This window comes from Podarcis raffonei, chromosome Z, assembly GCF_027172205.1.
Source record: "Podarcis raffonei isolate rPodRaf1 chromosome Z, rPodRaf1.pri, whole genome shotgun sequence".
In the NCBI taxonomy this organism is placed as follows: Eukaryota; Metazoa; Chordata; class Lepidosauria; order Squamata; family Lacertidae; genus Podarcis; species Podarcis raffonei.
In genome coordinates this window covers 1,785,487-1,807,797 of record NC_070621.1, presented here as the reverse complement: position 1 = coordinate 1,807,797, position 22,311 = coordinate 1,785,487, and the positions used below count along the sequence as shown (strand labels likewise).

The 22,311-nt window shown below is 50.1% G+C and overlaps 1 protein-coding gene across 1 annotated transcript in view; it reads left to right on the top strand.

Annotated features, from left to right (window-relative positions):
- The window catches only part of CRB2 (crumbs cell polarity complex component 2), a 62,522-nt gene that overhangs the window by 35,382 nt on the left and 4,829 nt on the right, over positions 1-22,311 (top strand). Inside the window, exons 7-10 of the mRNA XM_053373459.1 lie at positions 15,170-16,114; positions 16,557-17,119; positions 19,901-20,066; positions 21,268-22,135. Coding sequence (XP_053229434.1) covers positions 15,170-16,114; positions 16,557-17,119; positions 19,901-20,066; positions 21,268-22,135 — 2,542 coding nt within the window. The remainder of the gene's footprint in view (positions 1-15,169; positions 16,115-16,556; positions 17,120-19,900; positions 20,067-21,267; positions 22,136-22,311) is intronic.

Below are 22,311 nucleotides of genomic sequence, written 5' to 3'. Positions count from 1 at the left end.
GTAGGATTGTGAAGTGTCATGCCTGTGACCAATGACACATTTTTCTCCTGCTTCTGAGTTCACCCCAGAACTTTGTAGTTGCAAGAGCTAGGAAGAAACAGGACTGGGGCTGGTTTTCTCACAGTGGGGGGCGGGGACTTCCAGCCCGGTATTATTCTGGGACTGCTGCTGCTCATGCACTTTCTTCGCAGCAGCTGCTCAACTTCATCAGCATCAAAATGCCAGTCTGTTTCTCTATGCTATCCTTTCCTCAGAAAGTATAATTAAGTTCAAACCCCCTGCCACCAATGACTTGTTTCCAATATTAAGCCCACTTCTGGAAGCACCCTAGATTGTTGTTGTTGTTTAGTTGTTTAGTTGTGTCCAACTCTTCATGACCCCCTGGACCAGAGCACACCAGGCACTCCTGTCTTCCACTGCCTCCCGCAGTTTGGTCAGACTCATGCTGGTCGCTTCGAGAACACTGTCCCACCATCTCATCCTCTGTCGTCCCCTTCTCCTTGTGCCCTCCATCGATCCCAACACCAGGGTCTTTTCCAGGGAGTCTTCTCTTCTCATGAGGTGGCCAAAGTACTGGAGCCTCGGCTTCAGGATCTGTCCTTCCAGTGAGCACTCAGGGCTGATTTCCTTCAGAATGGATAGCTTTGATCTTCTTGCAGTCCATGGTACTTCTTGCAGTCCATGGGACCAGAATTCAAAAGCATCCATTCTTTGGCGATCAGCCTTCTTTATGGTCCAGCTCTCATTTCCATACATCACTACTGGGAAAACCATAGCTTTAACTATACGGACCTTTGTTGGCAGGGTGATGTCTCTGCTTTTTAAGATTAGCCCACACCAATAGGGCTGCCATATATCTCGATTTTCCTGGATGTTACTGGGATTTCAAAGGTGGAATTGACGTCTGGGGAACAACACAACACAATCTTGGGTGGCTTCCTTAAAAACAAGCTCAACAATTTGGGGGTCTTCCTTAAAAAACTTTTGGGATATCCTGGTTTTTACTTTATGAAATATGGCAACCCTACTCATCAACTTGGTGTCCTCCAGATGTTTTGAACTCTACAAATCCCATTATTTAGCCCTAGCCTCATACAGCTGTGCTCTTTGGGGCTGAAGGGGAGTTGCAGTCCAAAATATCTGAAAGACACCCAGTTGGTGAAGCCCAGACGAATGCAAAGATCCTGAGGGTCCACACCCAACAAGAGCTTCAGCAGTGACACAACAAACCCATGTCTGAGCAAATAATTTATATCAATAATTTTTTTAAAAAAAATTAAAGGTCCAAACAACGACATGGCTGGTCTGCATTATTTATAGGCAAAGTTGGCTCCCTCCATTGCTCTTGGCTGGCCAGGAGTTCAGCCATGTGTGCTGCTTATAGCTCCTTTTTCTCAGTTCCTGGTTTTGATCTGAGAGTGTTCTTAGGTTTGGTCACTGCATGTGAGGTGCTTTCTTTTTTTGTGTGTGGGGGGGTTGATGGTGAGGATCAGAGTCCAGGGAGTGCTTTTGTTTGGCCCATTGAGCCCTTTGCCTTGTATATGCGGGGGGGGGGGGGTCAGCTTAGCCCAGGGGCCTGGCTGCAAACTCATTCTGCATCCTTGCAAGCTCAGTGTGAGAGTTTGTGGAGGAGCGAAGCTGACAGGGAAATAATAGCTATTGATCTCTCCTGCTTTGTCAATTAATCCCAGTCTGGTCCTGCTGGGTAAACAGCTTATTACTTCACATTAGGATCACAGAGCAGCCTTTGGAAGCTTCCCACAACGGTTCCTGATATGCCTTTCTGTGGCAGCTCTGCCCTGCCTTGTGGTGGGTTTTTTCCTGTCTTTCGAGAAGCCCCTGGGATGAGTGGCTGCTTCCAGCCTGATCTGGGTCCCTGAGTCTCCCCATCTGAAGCCCTCACCCCTTTTCTGAAGCAGGGCTGAGTTAAGGGATGGAGTCAGCAGGACCTGCCTGCCTGTTGACAGCTCAGCCTGCACTGCGAATGGACTTCTGCTGAGAGGGGAGGAGGGGAGCAGGTAGAGGAAGCCCCTTTTGCAGCCCCCTTGCCAGAACAACCAGGGGACAGTTTAGGGGTCTGGAGGGAAGGAGCCAGGGAAGGAGGAGTACGCCCAAAGCCACGTCCCCGGAGTACAGATCCAAACTATACATTCAAAGCACATGACATATCTCCCTACCTACTGGTGAAACTTGAAAAATTAGAATATTGTGGAAAAGTTCCTTTCTTTCACTAATTTCACTTAATTTTTTTTTTTAATTATGTTTATTAAAATTTTCAAAAAAGAGTATAAAAGAAAAACAGAAAAGAAAAGAAAAGAAAAGAAAAAAAAGAAAAGAAGAAGAAAAAACAACAATTGAAAAAGTTTACCTTAATTACATTCCATACCCAATTTCCTTGACTTCCCCACACCTGCCCTTCTTGTATTCCAATTCCAATTTTTAGCTCAGCAATTTTTATCCCCCCCACTTTACCTTATTTCCTCTAATTCAATTTACTTAATCAATTTTAACTTCTAAACCTCAATCTTTATATTTCAAAACTTATTCTTAACATACTTTTCCTAAATTCCCCCATCAATTTAATTAACCTATTTAAACTTAAAAATCTCAGTCTTTATACACCAACACTTATTCTTGACAATCTTTTACTAAGGTCGGCCCTAAATCTCTCCCCAAATTCCCCATTTTTATGTTAGTGGCAAAAACCAACTTAATTAAAACAGAATTATATTTTTACACCCTTTGGATTCCCGAAGCCCTACCACCCCCTTTCCCGGTTTCGATCCCCAACCAAAGTCCATCAGTCCATCCGAAATCAGCCTGGCGATCTCACATCCGAGGCACTTAACCCTCTCTCAATTTCTCTCTGCCGGTTTTCTTGATAGTCCTTTATTTTAAATTCCGAATCTCGAAGAGGCTCTGTTCCAATAAGGTCCATATTTCTTCCAGCCAGACCTCCATATTTAACAATGGAGCCAAAATCTTGTTTCTTACTTCTCATAAGTCCAAATGTCCCAAAGGCTCCAAATTCTACATTGGCCATATTTATATTCCATATGTCTTCAGATCCCCATAAGAGGAGATCTCTCCAATTTCCATTCTTCACTTCCAACCAAACTTTCATCGTCATGTTCTTATTTTCCATTATTTCCAACTTAACAGGCCTCTGGCTCTCTTTAGTCATCTGCAACATCCCAGCGCCTCCTTCTTTCTCATGTTCCTCTTTAAACGGCACCTCAAATGACTCAGACTCTTTCTCCTGTTTGGCTGTAAGGATTTTTGGATCAGCAACAACACTTCCCTGTTCATCTGCAGGAGCTTGAATCATATCCTTTCCAGGTTCAGCAATTTTGTTTACTGTTCCCTTCATTGTTATTACATTCATAGTCAAAACATTTGTCTGCTCCTGTAGATTTCCCAAGAGACGAAAGGTCTTTTCCAGTTCAGCCAGTATTTTTCCACTTACAGCCATTTTTGTAATGTCCTGAACCCCCTCTAGAGGGATTCTAGTTACTTAATGACAAATTAACCTTTTCTTCTTTATTTTTAACAATTTGTTACCAAATTGTATCAAATGTAACCAGCAAAGACAGCAGAGACACAGTTCTCCTTTTTTTTCCCAACTTTGACAGCTAGTTTGACAGCTGTCAAAATCTATAAACCTCTTCCGCAGGCTCTCTCCCCGATCGCTCCCGGGTTTTGGGGGAGGGGTGAATTCCGTTCTCTTATCCTCCAGCACAGTCACTTAAATTGGCCCAATATAAAGTTAATTGCTCTTTTCCACAAAAAGAAAGGCATTCACACAACCTTAGTAATAAAATCCTTGCTTTACGATGTTTACAAGGCGGGTAGGCTGACTTCCTTTTAAACACCTTGCCCGATCTTGCCGAATTCCCAGAAATAAATTTCCCTTTTAAGTCCAATTACCGTGTTACTCACGGGTCGTTACTTTTGATCCAAATGTTCAAAGGAAGAAGTTAGCGCTCTCCATCCATGGCATGCGGCTTCACTCAGCAGGGGAAGCAGTCGAACTCTCAGCACCACGCCACTCCCATCCCCCGTTCCGAAGCCTTTAAAAAGGCTTCTTTGCGGGTCGGGGGGGCGCAAATGGTGCCCACCGAGTCACCAGGTCCACAGGCTTCAGCGCCTGTGGTTTCTAAGGGTCCCCGCGTCGCTGCCGCAGCAGGACCCGACCCCTGTTGAGCAGATTCCCTCCGGAGCTCGGAGGGAATCCGCCATTAGACGATGGCGCCAACCCGGAAGTCCACTAATTCCACTTAAAAGGTGAAACTAATATATGAGATAGACTCGTGACATGCAAAGCGAGATATGTCAAGCCTTGATTTGTTATCATTGCGATGATCATGGCGTACAGCTGATGAAAACCACACACACAAAAAAACTCAGAAAATGAGAATATTCAAGGAAATCAGCAAAACAAGGATTGCAAATGGAGCAAGATTGGACCTCGGAGAAGTAGAAGCAGATCTCGCTTTGCATGTTATGAGTCGATCTCATATATTAGTTTCACCTTTTAAGTTGAATTCCTGAAATAAAGGAACTTTTTCATGATATTCTAATTTTTGGAGTTTCAGCTGTATAGAACTCTGGGACTGGCAGCTCTGTGAGGGTGGAACAGTTGCCAGGATTCAGGTGTGTGTGTGTAAGTCATATGCTTTGGATGAATGGTGTGGATCTGCTCTCATTTCTGCACTCCTGCTAGTTCCTGGCATCTAAAATGACTGATGTTGTGGTTTCCTTCACAGCATATGGCGTGGCTCACTTGCTTGAGTTGTCTGGCAGTGTTGCTCTTTGCCTGTGTTGCAGTCAGATCTGTGGGGGGGGGGTTGGTGGTCAGTTTAGCTCTCTTTTGTTAGAGCAGTGGTGTGTGTGGGGGGGTTGGCTTCAGCCCTCAGACATTATTAGCCCCACCAGACCATTTTGGCCAGGCCACATCCAGCTGCCCTACATACCTGACCTCATTTTTAAAGGTAAATATGCTGTTGGACTGAAAGGGAGCTTGCAGGTCCCCATGGAAAGCCTCATCCAAGGGCCCCACAAACTGCTGTCCCTTTTCAAGCACCAGTTTGTTTACAGGGAGCAGCAGACATTTCCCTCAGGGAGGAAGAGCTTCTGGGACAATAACATGGGGGGGGGGACACACCCGCCAGCATAGTCTGCAACCTCTCTGGTTTCACGTCAACAGAAGGCTGAGGTGCATCACCTGCACTTGCTCTGTAGCCCCCCACAAGATGGCTTCCAGGTGATATACTGGGGCTTCACTGGCATTTGAGCATTTAAAGGTCACTCTTGTGAATTGATATTTGCTGCGGCCAGGATGTTGCTAGTTTAGTTTATTCTTTTCTGGCTTTTTAAATAAAAGAAATCAAGGATCTGGCTTGAACAAGTTTCTCTCTAGGAACACAGAAAGGTGCCTTACACTGAGTCAGGCCGTCCATCCACCTGGAATCTCCCCCAGGCCACCTGGAGATTCCAGCAGGTGTGTTGAATGGGGGGTCTTCTGCATGCAGTGCAGGTGCTCTACCCACTGAGCGACTCTGCTTCAGTTATCTTCTCTGGGTGTTGTGAACTTTGACCCAAAACAGTTTGTGGGACCTTCTGCTGCTGCCTTTCCTCACTTGTCGTATCCCTCTTAACATGCTAAAGCCATTAATAACTGTGGAGCCTATTAGAGGAGCAGGAGGAGGAGCAGGAGCAGGAGGAAGCCCACCCTGCTATGCTCAGGTGGTCACTGCTGTCTTCTCTCCAGCGGGGAAGTCACCAGGCAAGTGTGAGCTGAGTGGCCAAAAGGAAGGGTGAGCTTTTCATGTGAAGCAGACTCCGCAGCAAAGCAGTTTGTGCCAGCCCCTCCGAAACCATTGTTTTCCTAGCCAATGGGCTGAATTCCGAGACACCCCCTGTTGCCCAGGGGATGCCTACCCTTCCCTTCCCAAGCAAGTAAGATTCAGTCCCAGGCATGCAGCAGAGAGGGAGGGAGCGTGGGTCACACGTCAGAAGAGAGGGTGCACCATGTTACACCATGTCTCATCCCTGGTTCATCTAGCTCAGTGCTGTCTGGCACTGACTGGCAGCTCCAGGGTTTCAGGCAGGGAGCCTCCGCCAGCCCTGCCTGGAGATGCCACTGGGGATTGAATCCAGGACATTTTGCATGCACTCTGCCACTAAGGTATGACCCTTCCCTGACAGCAACAGGGGAAGCTGCCTCACACTGATTCAGGCCGCTGGTCTGTCAAGCACATGGAGGGATGCCTCAGACCAGCTTTTATTTTCTGTAGTTTGGTTTATTTTTGCATTGTATTTTAAGTCGCTTTGTGTTTACTTTTTTGGTAAAAGTGGTGTGTGTGTGTGTGTGTGTGTGTGACAAACAAGTTGTTGGTATCTGTCTGTCTTGAGAGACAATGGAGTGTGCCTCTGGGGGTGAACTCAAACCACTGTGGTAGTGACACTGAAGTGACCTCCATGGGGACACAAGCCTGGGCAGTGTGTTTTAAGGTCCTGGGCAGCCCAGACGACAAGATCCCCCTCTTGGCCTCGCTGATGGGGTCCAAAGGAAAGCAGAGCAGATGATTGGAACCAGGAGTTGCTGCAAGGAGGCATCCTTATGGTCTCCACTCCAGATTTCTGTCAGGTTTACTCCTTAGCCTTTCCATCTCCCAAAGATGTCCCACAAGGCAGTGGAGGTTCAGGATCAGAGTTTTCCGTCTCCTAGGCGGCTCCTCACTTCCTTCTGCAGCACTTGTTGGATGTAACTAATACAAGTAAGGTCAAGGTAAAGGGACCCCTGACCATTAGGTCGAGTGGCGGATGACTCTGGGGTTGCAGCGCTCATCTCGCTTTATTGGCCGAGGGAGCCGGTGTACAGCTTCTGGGTCATGTGGCCAGCATGACTAAGCCGCTTCTGGCGAACCAGAGCAGCGCACGGAAACACCGTTTACCTTCCCACCGGAGTGGTACCTATTTATCTACTTGCACTTTGATGTGCTTTCGAACTGCTAGGTTGGCAGGAGCTGGGACTGAGCAACGGGAACTCACCCCGTCTTGGGGATTCGAGCTGCCGACCTTCTGATCGGCAAGTCCTAGGCTCTGTGGTTTAACCCACAGCGCCACCCGCGTCCCAACTAATACAAGTACAATGAATAATTCTAGTACAATGGCTGGCAGAAGCTCTCTCAGAATTTCAGGCAAGGGTCCGTCTCACCCGTACCTGGAAATGCCATTGGGAGTTGAACATGGGATTGCCTGCATGAAAAGCAGACACTTTACCCATGAGCTGCGGCCAGACGCTCCTGCACACCACAACCCCTCTCTCTTGCCACCCCCCCAGCCCCGCCTTGCCCTGCAGGGGAGGTCGCAAGCAAACATTCTTGTCAGCAGTGATAGGAGCCAGCTGGGGAGGTTTAGAGCTGAGATGGATTAGGTGGTTGTGTGCTGGCAGGCTTCCTCTCCAATCCCTTTCCTCCTGCCTGGGACCCAGGAGTGTGCATGCTGCTCTCCCAGCCCAGCTGAGCCCTGGCCCCCCTCCTGGCTTCTCCTCCTGAGACCCGCCTGCCCTCCCATGTCAGCAAGGGAGCAGCCATGAACGCCCTGCGGGTTGGCGTCTTCCTGGGTGGAATTTGTCTCTTCCTGGCAGGTAACAGACAGAGGCGCCTCTTTATCCTGCCTGTGTGAGGGAGGGTGCGCAGACTCCAGCCAGGGATGGAAGGCAGCGGGGATGGTCGTAGGACTCCCTTGTAGAGGGAAGATGCAGGTTAGCTGTTCAGCTAGCTGGTCTGGCTTTGGGAAAGTTTAGCTCTGGTGTGTGTGGGTGTGTGCGCGCTTGGCTGTGCCTGGAGCGTAGTGTTGTTGTTTCAGGTTCATGCTCTTGCTTCACGCTCAGATGCCCTGGGACGGGCAGGGGTCAGGGTGGAGTGCAGTGGGGGGAAGCCCTATTCTCTCTCTCCAGTAGGTAAGGACTCTGGAATGTAGTCCAGCCTCCACCACGCAAAGCAGCAAGAGTTTCTCTCCTTCCAGAACCCGGAGATTGTTCCCTCCTCTCTTGGGGTTGGTGGGGTTGGGTGGGGGTTCCCTTGCCCATGGAAATGTCCAGGGTGAGGTTGGTGCTTAATCCCCTGCTAAGAGATGTAGGATTCTTTAATTAGGCTGAGCTGGGGGTGAGGGGCCTGTGTGACAGGCAGGCTCTGCCCACCCAGAGCCTCACTCCCCTAGCGTGGGACGTTGAGGAATGCAGGGCCAGCGAATTTTTAGCTAAATGCTCATTAATCCAGACCCCTGACACTCTGTATGCAGTCTGTGGCACGGGTAGTAGTCCACCTTTTAGGAATGTACATTGGAGAATGGCCTTTTTTATTCTTTGCCATATATCTGTATGGTGTTTGCACTACGGCTGAGACCCATCATGGATCAGGCCGCAACTGAGTAAAGGATTCCAACCCGGCAGTTGTAGACCAGCAGGCTGGCAGAAAATTGGGGAACCTGTGGTCCTCTGGATGTTGCTAGAAGAGAGCTCCCCTCATTCTGGTCATTCGCCACGGGGCTGGTGGACTGCCCTCCCTCCATTTAGAAGTAGCCCCTGGCCCAAAGAAGGTGATTTCCCCCATGCTGTTCCCACCACCACCCTGGCAGGGTCCACAGGAGCTGGCTCAAATATACCTGGCAAGGAGGCTTGTAGCACAAGGGAATGACGGAGCACGTCATTCATGACTTAAGGCACAACTGTGTTGACTGCAAAACCTGCAGCCTTCTAATAGTGCCCTTCTCAAGGTGGTCAGGGTGGCCAGCTTTCCCAAGAGCTTTTCAACTTTTTGCTACAGTTTAGGGGTTCTCCTCCTTTTCTGGCAGAGGAAGAAGGAGAGATTATGGGTTACGTGAAGGCCCGTCCAGCCTTCCTTCTTAATTGAGCATTAACGATGGTACGGGGTGTTAAAGGTTTTGGGGCAGACAGGCTGCTTCCTGCTGAAAGTCTGTGAATTTTTATATCACAAGTGTCCCAGTTGGGCTTTTTTCAGTCCTGCCATTGTGGAAGAGTAACACTCTGAATGCCAATAATGCAAAAACACCGGGGGAACATTGCAGAACAACTAACAAAGTGTGAGAATATGTGTGGGTGGTCCAGTATGAACCCACCACATGTGTACTATTATTGTGTGAAGGACACCTTGCAGAATATACCTGCAAAAAATAAATCAGTCTGGAGGGGGTGAGGTGGCTGCCTTTAGGATTTAGGGGTGCTGCCACAGGCAGAAAGGTTGTGATGGTAAGAATGTGCTCATTTTATTTTATTTTTGCATGGAAAACTCTTCTTCCCCCAGCTTTTGGAAGAGGCCTGAAGTCCTGTGGTTGCACACCAAAGTTTTGCCCCTTCTGCTTTTAAAGTGAACCCCCCCCCAAAAAAGAGGATATTTGCCTCCCTCTCTGCAAGAGGCTTCCCAAAACTCCCTCCCTCCCACATGAGTGTAGGTTATTTCCTGACCTGTACCAGCCTACCTCTGAAAGGCCTAAAGCAAAACCTTCTCATTTCCGGAGAAGGGAAAAGGGGTTGCCTTCCTGAGGCTTTGCTTCAAATGAATATGTAAATACAGGCAAGTTCACAAAGACCTCCTCTACCCCCAAAACTGAAGTATCTAAGAAATGAAGCCAGCGGGAGTCGCCTTCTCTTGAGGGACCATGCCTTTTACCAGGACTCAGATAGCATTATTTCTCTTCGCTGGCTTAATGTATGTGTACAGTTGTGAGTGGTACTCTGTGGAGGATGGTTGTGGGTCACGTCAGGGAGATTACACAACCCCCCTTGTTCCAAAGACTTCATTATTCTCAGAGAGACAGAGAAAGGGAAAGAGTTGTGAGTTTGGGGGAATGGGTCTGCAAGGTGCCTGAGTCCCTTCCAGTTTGTGGGGTCTTGGATCCAGAAATGGTTAAAGCATAGGTGGGCAAACTAAGGCCCGGGGGCTGGATCCGGCCCAATCGCCTTCTAAATCTGGCCCGTGGACGGTCTGGGAATCAGCATGTTTTTACATGAGTAGAGTGTGTCCTTTTATTTAAAATGCATTTCTGGGTTATTTGTGGGGCCTGCCTGGTGTTTTCACATGAGTAGAATGTGTGCTTTTATTTAAAATGCATCTCTGGGCTATTTGTGGGGCATAGGAATTCATTCCCCCCCCCAATATAGTCCAGCCCCCCACAAGGTCTGAGGGACAGTGGACCGGCCCCCTGCTGAAAAAGTTTGCTGACCCCTGGGTTAAAGTCTAACAACAACAACAACAATAACAGCAACAATTTTATTAATTATACCCCGCCCATTTGGCTGAGTTTCCCCAGCCACTCTGGCTGGCAATTTCCTTTGTGAAATATTGGACATAGTTGCCATCTAAGCACCATCATTACTATAACAAAGGAACTGGCTTGGGGGGGCGGGCAAAGGGTGGGCCCCCTCCTTCAGATGGCTGGTAACGAGAAGACAAAATCCTGAGAGTGTTTGAGCTGAGAACTGGGCTAGAAGCAGCCAGAAGCCATGCTTGATTTCGGCTAGAACCCTTGACTGGGAGAAGCGAGATCTTCTGGGGTGTTAAGGCTGTGAGCCTTTCCATTGTAGGCTCAGGCTGTATAGATACATAAATAAACCATATATCACAAAGACACCACAGTCTCCGCCATCCCTCATTCCAAGGAAGCTACACCCTGGGTATGTGCCTGGAAGCCCTGGAACCTCTCACCTATCAGAGATTGGGTGGTGCGCAACAATATTTTATTTAGGCCAGCCCCCTCTAACTGATGCCTTCCAGGACTGGTTTGAGGTGCCGCCAAACATCTGGAAGGCACCAGCTTAGGGGGAGCTGTTCTAGAGGCTGAGCCCTGCCCAGCTGTCCCACTCATGCCTGAGAATGCTAATTCCTTTGACAAGGTAGAACATAATCTACTGGCAGGTCTTCCTGCACAGACTCATTAAGAGGAAGGGGAGCTGCACCGTGGTGCCTGGCTACCCCTCACAAAGCCTGTTCTTACCAGAAGAGCCACCAGCGAAATGGGAATGCTCATGAAGAGTGTGGCATCACAGTGGTACCTCAGGATGCGAACGGGATGCAAGACGCGACAGTGCGTCTGTGCGTGCGTGGGTCACATTCTGCCGCTTCCGTGCATGCACATGATGTCATTTTCACTGTCTGTGCATGCACGAGCGGTGAAACCCGGAAGTAACACGCTCCGTTACTTCTGGGTTGCCGCGGAGTGCAACTCGAAAGCGCTCAACCTGAAGCGTATTTATCCCAAGGTATGACTGTATGTATGGGATGCGGGTGGCACTGTGGGTTAAACCACAGAGCCTAGGACTTGCTGATCAGAAGGTTGGCGGTTCGAATCCCCGCGACGGGGTGAGCTCCTGTTGCTCGGTCCCTGCTCCTGCCCACATAGCAGTTTGAAAGCACGTCAAAGTGCAAGTAGATAAATAGGTACCGCTCCAGTAGGAAGGTAAGCGGCGTTTCCGTGCGCTGCTCTGGTTCACCAGAAGCGGCTTAATCATGCTGGCCACGTGACCCAGAAGCTGTACGCCGGCTCCCTCGGCCAATAAAGCGAGATGAGTGCCGCAACCCCAGAGTCGGTCACGACTGGACCTAATGGTCAGGGGTCCCTTTACCTTTACCTTTACGACTGTATGTGCAAGTCCTGCTGCTTCTGTGTGTCACCTAAACGGAGAGTGGCCCTTAGTACGCAGGCATGCACACTCAGCATTGGCAAGAAAGTGAAGTGGAGATGGGGAGAGATTGTGGCCGCTGCACAAGGAGTATGAAAGCGGAGAAGGCAGAGAAGCAGTCTGCCCCATGGAGGCAACCCTTGGCCCAGGGGCCTGAGCCACCCCATCTAAGCACCCCACCCCACTTGTGTGGACAGGAAAAGAAAAGATTAAAGAGGCAAGGAGTAGACAGAGAAATTCAGACCCTTCTGCCCAGCACAGCACAGAGCACTGATGAGGGTGCAAATTCCTCCCTCCCCAGTCACTGGAGGATTAATTTTGTAAGGGGGGGGCTTCCTTGGCTGATGTGCACATGTGTGTATGTGTGTGCAAAAGAGTATGCATGTATTCAAGAGTCTGTTGTAACTATGACTACATACACTTTTGGATACACCCACCTGAACCATGTGCCGCCACCCCTACCCCCCCAAGAGAGTTGGCCAAGGGTGAATGCAGACGAGCCCAGTCCTGGCACAGAACCAGTGAGCCAGGGGGAATGAGCTCTGCTGGGCCACTGCTGACTGCACTGTCCCTGAAGGAAGACAGTGTTAGAGAAGAGCTCCTTTCCCAGAGCACCTGTTTGCTTTGTGGGGCTGCACAGGGTAGCCCTGCAGGCACTGCAGAGGCACCCAGCAGAGACCTGCTCTGATCCACAAACAAAGCTGGAATCAAAACAGCCCAACCTCCCAGTGGATGAAGACTCCACACTTAATTAGCCACCAGCAGGGGGCTGCCAGTTCACCAGGAGGATTAATTTAGCAGGTGGCCCCATGCGCTCCAGAGGCAACCCAGCAGAAGCCCAGCAGGCAGACAGCTTGGTCCTGGCAAGAGTGTGGAGGGAGGGGGCAATTCTTGCCCCTGCCCCAACACACATGCCCTGGCCAAGCCCCTCTTTTCCCTCAAGCCCCAGGGTGGTAAGAAAATGCTAAAATCGTCCACAGTCATGCCCCTTTACTCAGGCCAGCATATAACTGGTGGGGAACTGGCTCCAGCTAAATCCTTTTCTTCCCCACCTCTTGCAGGCTGTCCACTGGTCAGCAACCAGATGGACATAGTGATGTCAGCTGTCCCATTTACACTCATGTGGTTTGAAATTAACATTTTGCAGGCACAAGTATGGCATTTTGGAGTCCTGGCAACTAGTTGATTGCCAGGGCATCAAAACACTGTGCAAGCCTTTCTGAAAGCACCAAAGACCTACTGGTCTTGCGGTGAGCTGCAGGAGGTGCTTTGTAGCCCTGACAATCAGCTTATTGTTGGCAATTTTTATCAGTTGATTGCCAGAGCTTCAAAGTATAATGCACTGCACAGAGTTTTGCAGGTTGGAAGATTTAGGACAGATAAAAAGAAGTATAAAAAGGTAAAGGGACCGTGTCCCTTAAAACCGTGTCTTAAAATCTGTAGTTAAAACCGTGGAATACTCTTGCACAGGAGGCAGTAATGGCCACGAACCTAGATGACTTCAAAAGAGGAATAGAAAAATTCACAGAAGAGGAGAAGGCTATCAGTGGCTCCTGGCCGCAATGACTCTGTTCTGCGTCCACGGCTGAAAGGCAGCAATTCTTCTGAATCCCAGTTGCTGGAAGTCGCAGGAGACTGAGTATTGCTCTTGCACTCAGGTCCTGCTTGTGGTTTTCTCACAGGCATCTGGTTGACCACTGAGAGAACAGGATGCTGGACTAGATGGGTCACTGGCCTGCTCCAGCCTGCTCCAGAACAAAACCATTGCTGTTGCAGAGAGCAAGGGTGGCAGTGTGGGTAGAGTTTTGGGGCTGGGCTAGAGAAATCAGGGTTCGAATCCCCACACAGTCATGAAGCTCCCTGGGTGATCTTGGGCAGTCACTAACTCACGTACCTCACTAACCTAATGTACTTCAGAATCTGGTTGTGAGGATTAAATGGGGAGGGGGGGTAACTACATAGAGCACCTTGAGCTCCTTGGAGGAAAGGTGCGATGAAAAAGTTGAAATAATAACTTCAAAGCACAGCTGTTCCTGATGCCCAGGTCCACCAGCACAATAGGAGCCTGTGCAGCTTCATATAGCCAAATGGTGCCTAAACATTTATTTGCTAGTGCAGGGACTTGCCAAGGCTATTAGATAGCGTTGTTGTTGTTGTTGTTGTTGTTGTTGTTGTTGTTGTTGTTGTTGTTGTTGTTAATTACCGTATTTTTCACTCTATAAGATGCACTTTTGCCCTCCTAAAAAGTAAGGGGAAATGTGTGTGCGTCTTATGGAGCAAATGCAGGCTGCGCAGCTGTCCCAGAAGCCAGAACAGCAAGAGGGATCGCTGCGCAGCGAAAGCAGATATCCCTCTGGCTTCTGGGATTCAGATTTTTTTTTTCTTGTTTCCCTCCTCCAAAAACTAGGTGCATCTTATGGTCTGGTGCGTCTTATAGAGAGAAAAATCTGGTGCCTGCCCTTCACCCTAAGGCCCCAGGGTGGGGGATAACATTAAAACACAATATAGAGTACAGCCTAAAGCAGCTTATAATCACAAAAATAAGGTGGGTCCTAAAAAGCCACGATAGAGAGATGCAATTTCAGCATTCACAGGAAGCTGTATAGTGAAGGTGCACGGTGCACCTCTCTGGGGGAAGGAGTTCCACAGCTTGGAGGCTGCCACAGAGAAGGCTCTGTCCCAGGCCTCCCTCTGAATTTCCCAGGGCAGCAGAACTACCAAGAGGGCTCTCTCCTCTGATCTTAACACCTGAGAGGTTCTGCAAGGAATGAAGTGGCCTCTCAGATATTAGGGGCCTGCATAGCTTTAGGGCTTTACACACGAATGCACTGGCCCTCTTTCTGTAATAGCTGGCTCCTGAATCTCAAGCAGCATTGAGGAAATTAATCTCTCCCTTCACACTGACACAAGAGCTTCTCTCCATTCTTAGGTGGGAGCATGAAATCCTCAGGCACCCATCTTTGCAAGGGTGGCTATAGTTGCGTCTCCAAAGGTTAGCTTGCACACTCACTCTTCCTGCAGTGCTTCCATGCCTGCCTGCAGGGCAAAGGCAGGACCAAATTCCACATTCCTCTCGTGCTCTGGTTCCTCCCAAACCTGCAGGCCAGGCGTAATAATGCCATTAAGTGGAATAATCCAGGCTTTGTTTATCTGTGCAGCTGTCTTGGTGGATTAGTAGGAAGCTGGGTTAGGGGGTTGGAGGGGTAATAGGCCTTCTTAATCAAGGGTTTGCTCTCATTATCAGCCCACTAGCAAAGAAGGACACCACTTCCCTTCTGCCAGGCCTGATTCGTAGCCTCTCTTCACCCCGCTGTAGTGAACCCAGCAGATGCTTTAGCTCCTTTGCTGCAGTGGAAGCAGCAAAGCAAGTTGTGGGCTTGTGTGTCAGGGTTGGGAGTGATGTCTCTCAGCAAACAACTTGCCCCTTCCTTCCTTCCTCCCTTCCTTCCTTCCTACCTATGCCAGGTGTGGAGTGTGCCACTGACATTGATGAGTGCGAAGACCACCCCTGCCAAAACGGAGGAGCCTGCGAAGATGGCATCGCTGACTACATCTGCCATTGCATCCTTGGTCCAAATGGCATTGCCTGGGGTGGGAAGAACTGCTCTGTGGAGCTGACCGGGTGCCAGAACCACAGTTGCCAAAACGAGGCCTTGTGCATCCCCACCTACCAGTCTGAGTCCCACGGCCACCTGTGCCGCTGCCACCCTGGCTTCTATGGCTCCACGTGTTCCACGCCAACCACCTTCTCCTTCACAACCAGTGTCTACCTCTTCATCAACATGACTGCAGACGACAAGAGTGCCAGGGAGGCGCCAGAGGGGCACCAAGCCAGTGTGGCTCTCCGGTTCCGGACCACCCTCCCCAATGCCATCCTCTTCTACCGAGGCCAGCCAGGAGAACACCTTCTTCTGGAGCTCTCTGGTGGCCTCCTGCGAGTGACACTTTTGATGCAGGACACTCCGTTGTCTTTCACGTTGGAGGCACCGAAGGTGGCTGATGGCCATTGGCACAAGGCAGAAGTCCTGCTGCAGGATTCTCTCGTGCTCAAACTCTGGCATGAAGCCTGTGCTGGGGGTGTTTGTCTGCATAGCAGCCCCATTGGAGAGGGAGCCCCCATTTCATTCCTGCCCTCCTTTTTGCACATATATATTGGAGGAGTTGAAGAGGACTTAACGCCTAATCCAACAAAGAGTTTCCTTGGTTGCTTGGAAGACTTGCAGATTGATTCTAAGGTTGTCTTGCCACAGGAGGTGATCGGACAGAAAGCCTCTGGGTTTGAGCTGGGCTGCGAGAGGACAGAGTGGTGTCACTCCCAGCCCTGTTCACATGGCGGCCAGTGCATTGACCTCTGGGCAGACTTCCGCTGTCACTGTGCTCGGCCTTACGAAGGCCGTACATGCGCCTATGGTGAGTAATGAGTGAGAGTGCCTGTCGGCCCCTCAGAGAGGGAGGTGGGTTGGCTTGGAAGCAATTCTCTGTTTGGGGGAGGTGATGTAGGCCTGGGGTGGAGACGTTGCAGTTCACAGCTCATGTGCTTGATCTTATGGCAATAGAGGCAATTCTCCTGGGCACCCACTGTAGACTCAACAAAGAGCCACAACAAAGTGACGCTGGGTGCTCTTCTCCAATGCTCAAGGGCAGGCAATTGCACACACAGCAAATTATGGCCGAGAAGGTTGCAATTGCCAGTGCCTAGGTTCTGCTGTGGTTCTTCTGCAGAACCTCGGCCATTTCCAAAGGTCCCAGAGGGATGATGAATAGGTTGAGACCAGCCTAGTGGTCTCAGAATGGTTTTGTTCTGATGCTCCCTTCAGCTCAGAGTTGCTATGCATTGTTCTTTCTTCCTCAGAGTCTCCTGCAGGAACTTTCAGCCAAGACAACTCATCAAGCTTTGCTGCCTTTGCAGTTAGCAGCAGTCTCGGGGCAAACTTTAACCTTTCGTTTTTCATCCGAACTCTGAGGCCCAGTGGTCTGGTGACCCAAATCAGCAACCAAAGTGAAGTTTTCCTCACAGTGTATCTGAAGGATGGGCAGCTCCAGCTGGAGGCACCTTCTGCTGCTCCCATTGGGCCAACTGGGCAGCTGGCGGATGGCACCAGGCACTTTGTGGTGCTTTCTTTCCACAATGGTCTTGTTTACACCAGCCTTTTAGGCAGAGAGGAGGAACTGGGACCCCTGGTGGTGACTCCTCTCACCCCTGGCTTCGTGGTTCATGTGGGTGGACTCCCGGACCAAGACAGTGCTGCCTCGTGGGGAGGGCCTTTTAAAGGCTGCCTTCAGGATGTTCGACTCAATGATTGGCAGATGCAGTTTGCCCCTCATCTGGCTGCTAACCACAGTGGCCCACAAGAGAGGCTTGTGGGGCAAACCACCAACGTTGGTTTCGGATGCACCTCTGATGACACCTGCAAGGTAAGGAGAATGCCAGAAGTTGTCTGTCTCTGCTGAGAATGGCACCTTTGCAAACCTGGTGCTCTCCAGATGTTTTGGACTACAATTCGCATCAGCATGGAGTTGTAGTCCAAAACATCTGGAGGTGACAGCAAGTTGGCAGAGGCCAACTTGTACCTCTGTGAACTGAAGGGCAGAAGGAGGCCACAGGCCTAACGAGCTCAGTGATGGTTTCCTCAAGTGGCCACCAGCATTCCCTTGCAAGCCCCCAAGCAGGATACGCCTCCAGCAGCTGGCAACTGGAGGTATCCTGCCAGGGAGTCACACCTTGAGAAGACAACTAGATTAGGGCCATCCAAGCAACCCATGGAACAAATTCCATAGGAGGCGTGTGAAATGGGGTTTACTTTTGCCAGACAGCAAAGTTATGACATTTCTTTTTGTTTATAGTTTAGAGAGAAGGCAAGAAACAGTGAGGAACACACATGACAGAGGTGTACAAAGTATGTGTGATGTGTAGAAAGCAGATAGAGATGCATTTTTCCTCTCTCAAGACTCTTATGGGTGTCCAAGGAAGCCAAATGTTGGAAGATTCAGGACCAACAAAAGAAATTATTTCTTAAACTGTGAAACTCCCACTGCAAGAGGCTGTGATGGTCACCAACTTGGGTGGCTTCAAAAGAGGATGGGAGAAATTCATGCAGGAGAATAAGGCTAATCGTTGGCTAGTAGCCATGATGGCCGTGTCCTGCCTCTCCTGTCAGAGGCAGTATGCCTCAGTACCAGTTTCTGGGACAAATCTCAACTGTGGGAGCTGCTGTTGTACTGAGGTCCTGTTTGTGGGCTTCCCAGAGGCATCTGGTTGGCCACTGTGGAAGTGAGTTCTGAACATTTCTGTTCCAACTACCTGATATAAATGAGCTGTTGAGAGATTGCAAATGGGCCAATGGGTGCATGCAAAGCGGAGCCCAGAAGAATTTGTGCACAATTGCCCTGCCAGTTTCCTCCCCAGCGACAGAGTAGCAAAGGAAGCAACCTTATCTTGAGCCAGACCATCTAAACCAGTGTTGTCTACTCTGGCTGACAGCAGGTCTCCAGGGTTTCAGACAGGTGTCCTTCTTAGCCTTACTTGGAGATGCTGGAGATTGAACCTGGACCTTCTGGATGCAAAGCATGTACTCCGTCTATGGTCTTCCTGCAAGAACAGCAGAGGAAACTGCTGTTCACTAAGTCTATTTAGCTCAGTGTTGTGGACACAGACTTGCAGTCTCTTTCTAGGGTTTCAGACAGGTGGGCATGCCAAGCCCTACCTGGAGATGCTGAGAAGTTCACTGGGACCTTCTGCACGCAAAGCATCTCCCCCACCTCTTTTTCCATGACACACTTAAGCAAGAGGGGCAGTGAGTCCCTGCTTGCCAGGGGAAAGGCCTGCACAGTAGCTCATGCAGGGCTGTTACCAGCACTTCACTGTTGCTCTTGCCTTAGCACTGGCTTGGCATGGAAGTGAATGCCAAGGGGGCTAATAGGATCTCCTTAAATAGCCTTTGCTAACTTGGTTCCCCCCAGCTGTTTTGGACTACAATTCCCATCAACCCCAGCAAACCAGGCTGGTGAAGGGTGGTCTAGAAGCTTACATGTTTTCCAGCATTTCCTTCCTATGTTCTTCCTCCTTACGCTGTCAAAGGACCAGGCATTGGGCAGGGAGGAGTAACAGCATTAACCTGGCAAGGTGGAGTATGGACTGTCCTTTGCCTCTCTCCTCTATTCAGCATGTGCTCATGGTCTCTCTCTTTGTCCCCATCCAGCTTCTCACTCCCTCGCTTGGCCCTCAGATGAGCATCTTCTGCCACAAGGGCAACTGCATGCATGCATTGCAACCTTTCTGTCTTGAATTGGCTTGGGGCTAAAGGCACCTCTTGCACACACAGAGGTCTTGAAAGAAGGCTTTTTTGGCGGGGGAAATTTGATCCAGTGCTGGACTACCCAGTGCACCACCTACACAGAGACACACAGACGCAGGGGGCACCCCCAGCCCCCGGCCACCACTTCTCTTGCGCTGTAGTAAGTTACAGAGGGACAATGCTCCATCTTTATGGAGCTCAAAAGCATCCAGCTCATTAGTACAAAGAGAGCTTCTCCCTAACTAGATCAATTCCTGCCTCCCCACTCGATAATAACTTGGCCTCAGAACTCTCCTTAAGTACCCAGTGCAAACGAGCAGCCAAGTCCCAGCCTTCCAGTTGTTACAAATGGGGAGGGAGCAGAAAGTCTTAGAGACGGTATCCTGAGCACAGTGCCCTCCCTCACACCACCAAAGCTGCCACCAGAGTCTTGCTTGCAGCAGAAAAGAAAAGCACAAAGAGGCAGACATGGGTGGTGAGAAAGTGAAAATAGCAGAAAAGTCGAGCGTAAGCATGAGAAACTGACATTTCTCTATGTAGCTCACTATTATCTATGCTCACTGCCAGGAGCTCTGCAGGGTTACAGAGAGGAGGCACTCAGACCCCACCTGGCGATGCCAGGGAGAGAACCTGGACCTCCCAGCACTACCGCTGAGCTAGACACCTTCTGCTGAGGCAAGAAAGGTTCTACCTAGGGTTGGAAATTCAGTTGCTAGCCATGCATCCCACTGTTTTCATCCAATGGCAACTATGGCTCCCATCCAACTACGGCATTCCTCATCCAGATCTGCTAGCCTTCCCCCTGCCCCTCAGACCCCCAGCAATGCATGTCTCTCCAAAGCAAAAGGAAAAGTGGGCCCTGTTCCTCCTCCTCTGACCAGGCTCCTTTCTTGTCTTTCAGTCTGGGCCATGCCTCAATGGCGGCCAGTGCACCGTCACGTGGAATGACTTCAGCTGCAGCTGCCCAGCCAACTTCACAGGCAAGCGCTGCCACAAGAGAGTCTGGTGCATGAGTGAGCTGTGTCCTCAAGCCACAACCTGCGTGGATGTCCCTTCCGGCTATGTCTGTAAGCATCATGCAAGGGACAAAGAGAACCTGAAGCAAGAAGCGCAAGAGCCGCCCCTTCTCTATCATTCATTTAAAGAATTTATAAGAAAATAAGAGTAGCATGCTGGATCAGGCCCAAGGCCCATTTAGTCCAGCATCCTGTTTTCACAGTGGCCAACCAGAGGTTTGTAGGACAGCAGGAAGAGTGCAAGAGCGCTCTCCTTTTCTGCGGTTTCCAGCAACAATTCAGAAGCATATAGATAGGTAGCCGTGTTGGTCTGCCATAGTCAAAACAAAATTTTTTTTTCTTTCCAGTAGCACCTTAAAGACCAACTAAGTTAGTTCTTGGTATGAGCTTTCGTGTGCATGCACACTTCTTCAGATACCAAGATATCTGAAGAAGTGTGCATGCACACGAAAGCTCATACCAAGAACTAACTTAGTTGGTCTTTAAGGTGCTACTGGAAAGAAAATTTTTTTTTGTTTTAATTCAAAAGCATAATTGCCTCCATCTGCGAAGGTAGAGCCCAGCCATCGTGGCTGGTAACCATCAGTCGCCCTCTCCTCAATGAATTCTGCATAAACCACTTAATACAGAATACATAAGTATAAGAGTATCTGAAACTGCATGAGATAAAACCAGTCATAAAACAAATCTGCAAATCACAATAAAACCCCTAATTGCAGATCGTATCAGCTGTGGACTGAAATCTCCCCACCCTTCACAGTGACTAATGCAGGTAAATATCCCTGTTCCACCCAGGCCCCCTCATCCTTTAAAATGCTCACTGTGGGCGAGAGCATAAGAGCCTGCTGGATCAGAGCAAAGGCCCCTCTAGTCCAGCTTCCTGTTCTCAGTGGTGGACCCCTTGCCCCAGCAGGAAGTCCGTAAGCAGGAGATGGGCACAACGCAGCCCTTCTCACTTGTGATTCTGAGCAGCGGGTGTTTAGAGACATACTGCCTTCAACAGACCACAAATTTGCCATGGAAGTTTGCTTTAGGGGGCAAAGTATCCTTCTTTAGTGGCCTCATGCATGTGTCGTGAAACTTGTGGCTAGGATTGGCAGCAAGAGAGATATAGACAGTGATGCTCCTCAGTACACAGGGCTGCTCTCTCTTGGAAGATGCTTTCAAGTGGGGATCCTTGTTATTTTCATTGGAGGCCCCCCCCTCACACCTGCCTCCTCTGACTGCCATGTTCACCTTCTCCTCCTTGCAGGTCTGGCCACGGCCACATTTCATGAGCGTGACGCAGCTGAATTCACAGCCAATGCGTCCATCACCAGAGCCCTTCATAGCCTCCGCCTGGACTTCAGAACAAGGGACCAAGACAGCATCTTGCTGCGGGCCATGGTGGCTGTGGATTCCCTTCTGGTGGCCATCCAGAACTCCTCTCTGCTGGTAGAGATCAGGAGTGGGAACGGCGTCGAGGGGGCAAACCTCCTCGGCCAGGTGCCAGTCTCGGATGGCGCCTGGCACACGCTTTTGCTGTCCATGGAAGATCCCTTGGCTCTCTCGTCAAGATGGCACCTTTGTCTGGATGGGTCCGTCAACACAACCCTCCAGGGCAATGCTGGGAACCTGGACTTTCTGAAGAGCAACGCCCTCATTGTCCTGGCTGAAAACTTCACTGGCTGCCTTGGACACGCAGATGTGGGTGGAGTGCTCCTGCCACTGGCCGCCCCCACCGCGTACCCACAGCCAGAACAGTTCCTGCAGACCAACAGCCGGGCAACCCTTCTTGGCTGCCAGGGGCAAGACGTCTGTGCCCCCAGCCCATGCCTCCACCAGGGCACCTGCCAGGACCTCTTCAACGCCTTCAGCTGCGCCTGCAGTCCTGGGTGGGAGGGGCCGCTGTGCGAGGCCAACATTGACGACTGCAAGTCCAGCCCCTGCCTCCATGGCACCTGCATAGATGAAGTGGCTGATTTCCAGTGCAACTGCGAGAAGGGCTACATTGGGAAGCGCTGCCACATTAACGTGGACGACTGCATTAGGCACCAGTGCCAGAATGGTGGGACCTGTGTGGATGGGGTCTACAGCTACTCCTGCAAGTGCCCCCCACAGTACACAGGCCCTCACTGCGAGTAGGTGTCCCCCCGACCCCTGCCCCTAAGGATGGTTCTGGAGGGAGCAGAGCTTCCAGGGATGGTGCTGGGAAGATTAGCCTGAAGCAAGCTGTTTGTTTGTTTCTGTGTTTTTATTTATATTTAAACACAATTACCAAGCAAATTGTTGTCTTCCAGGGCAAATGTGCAGATGT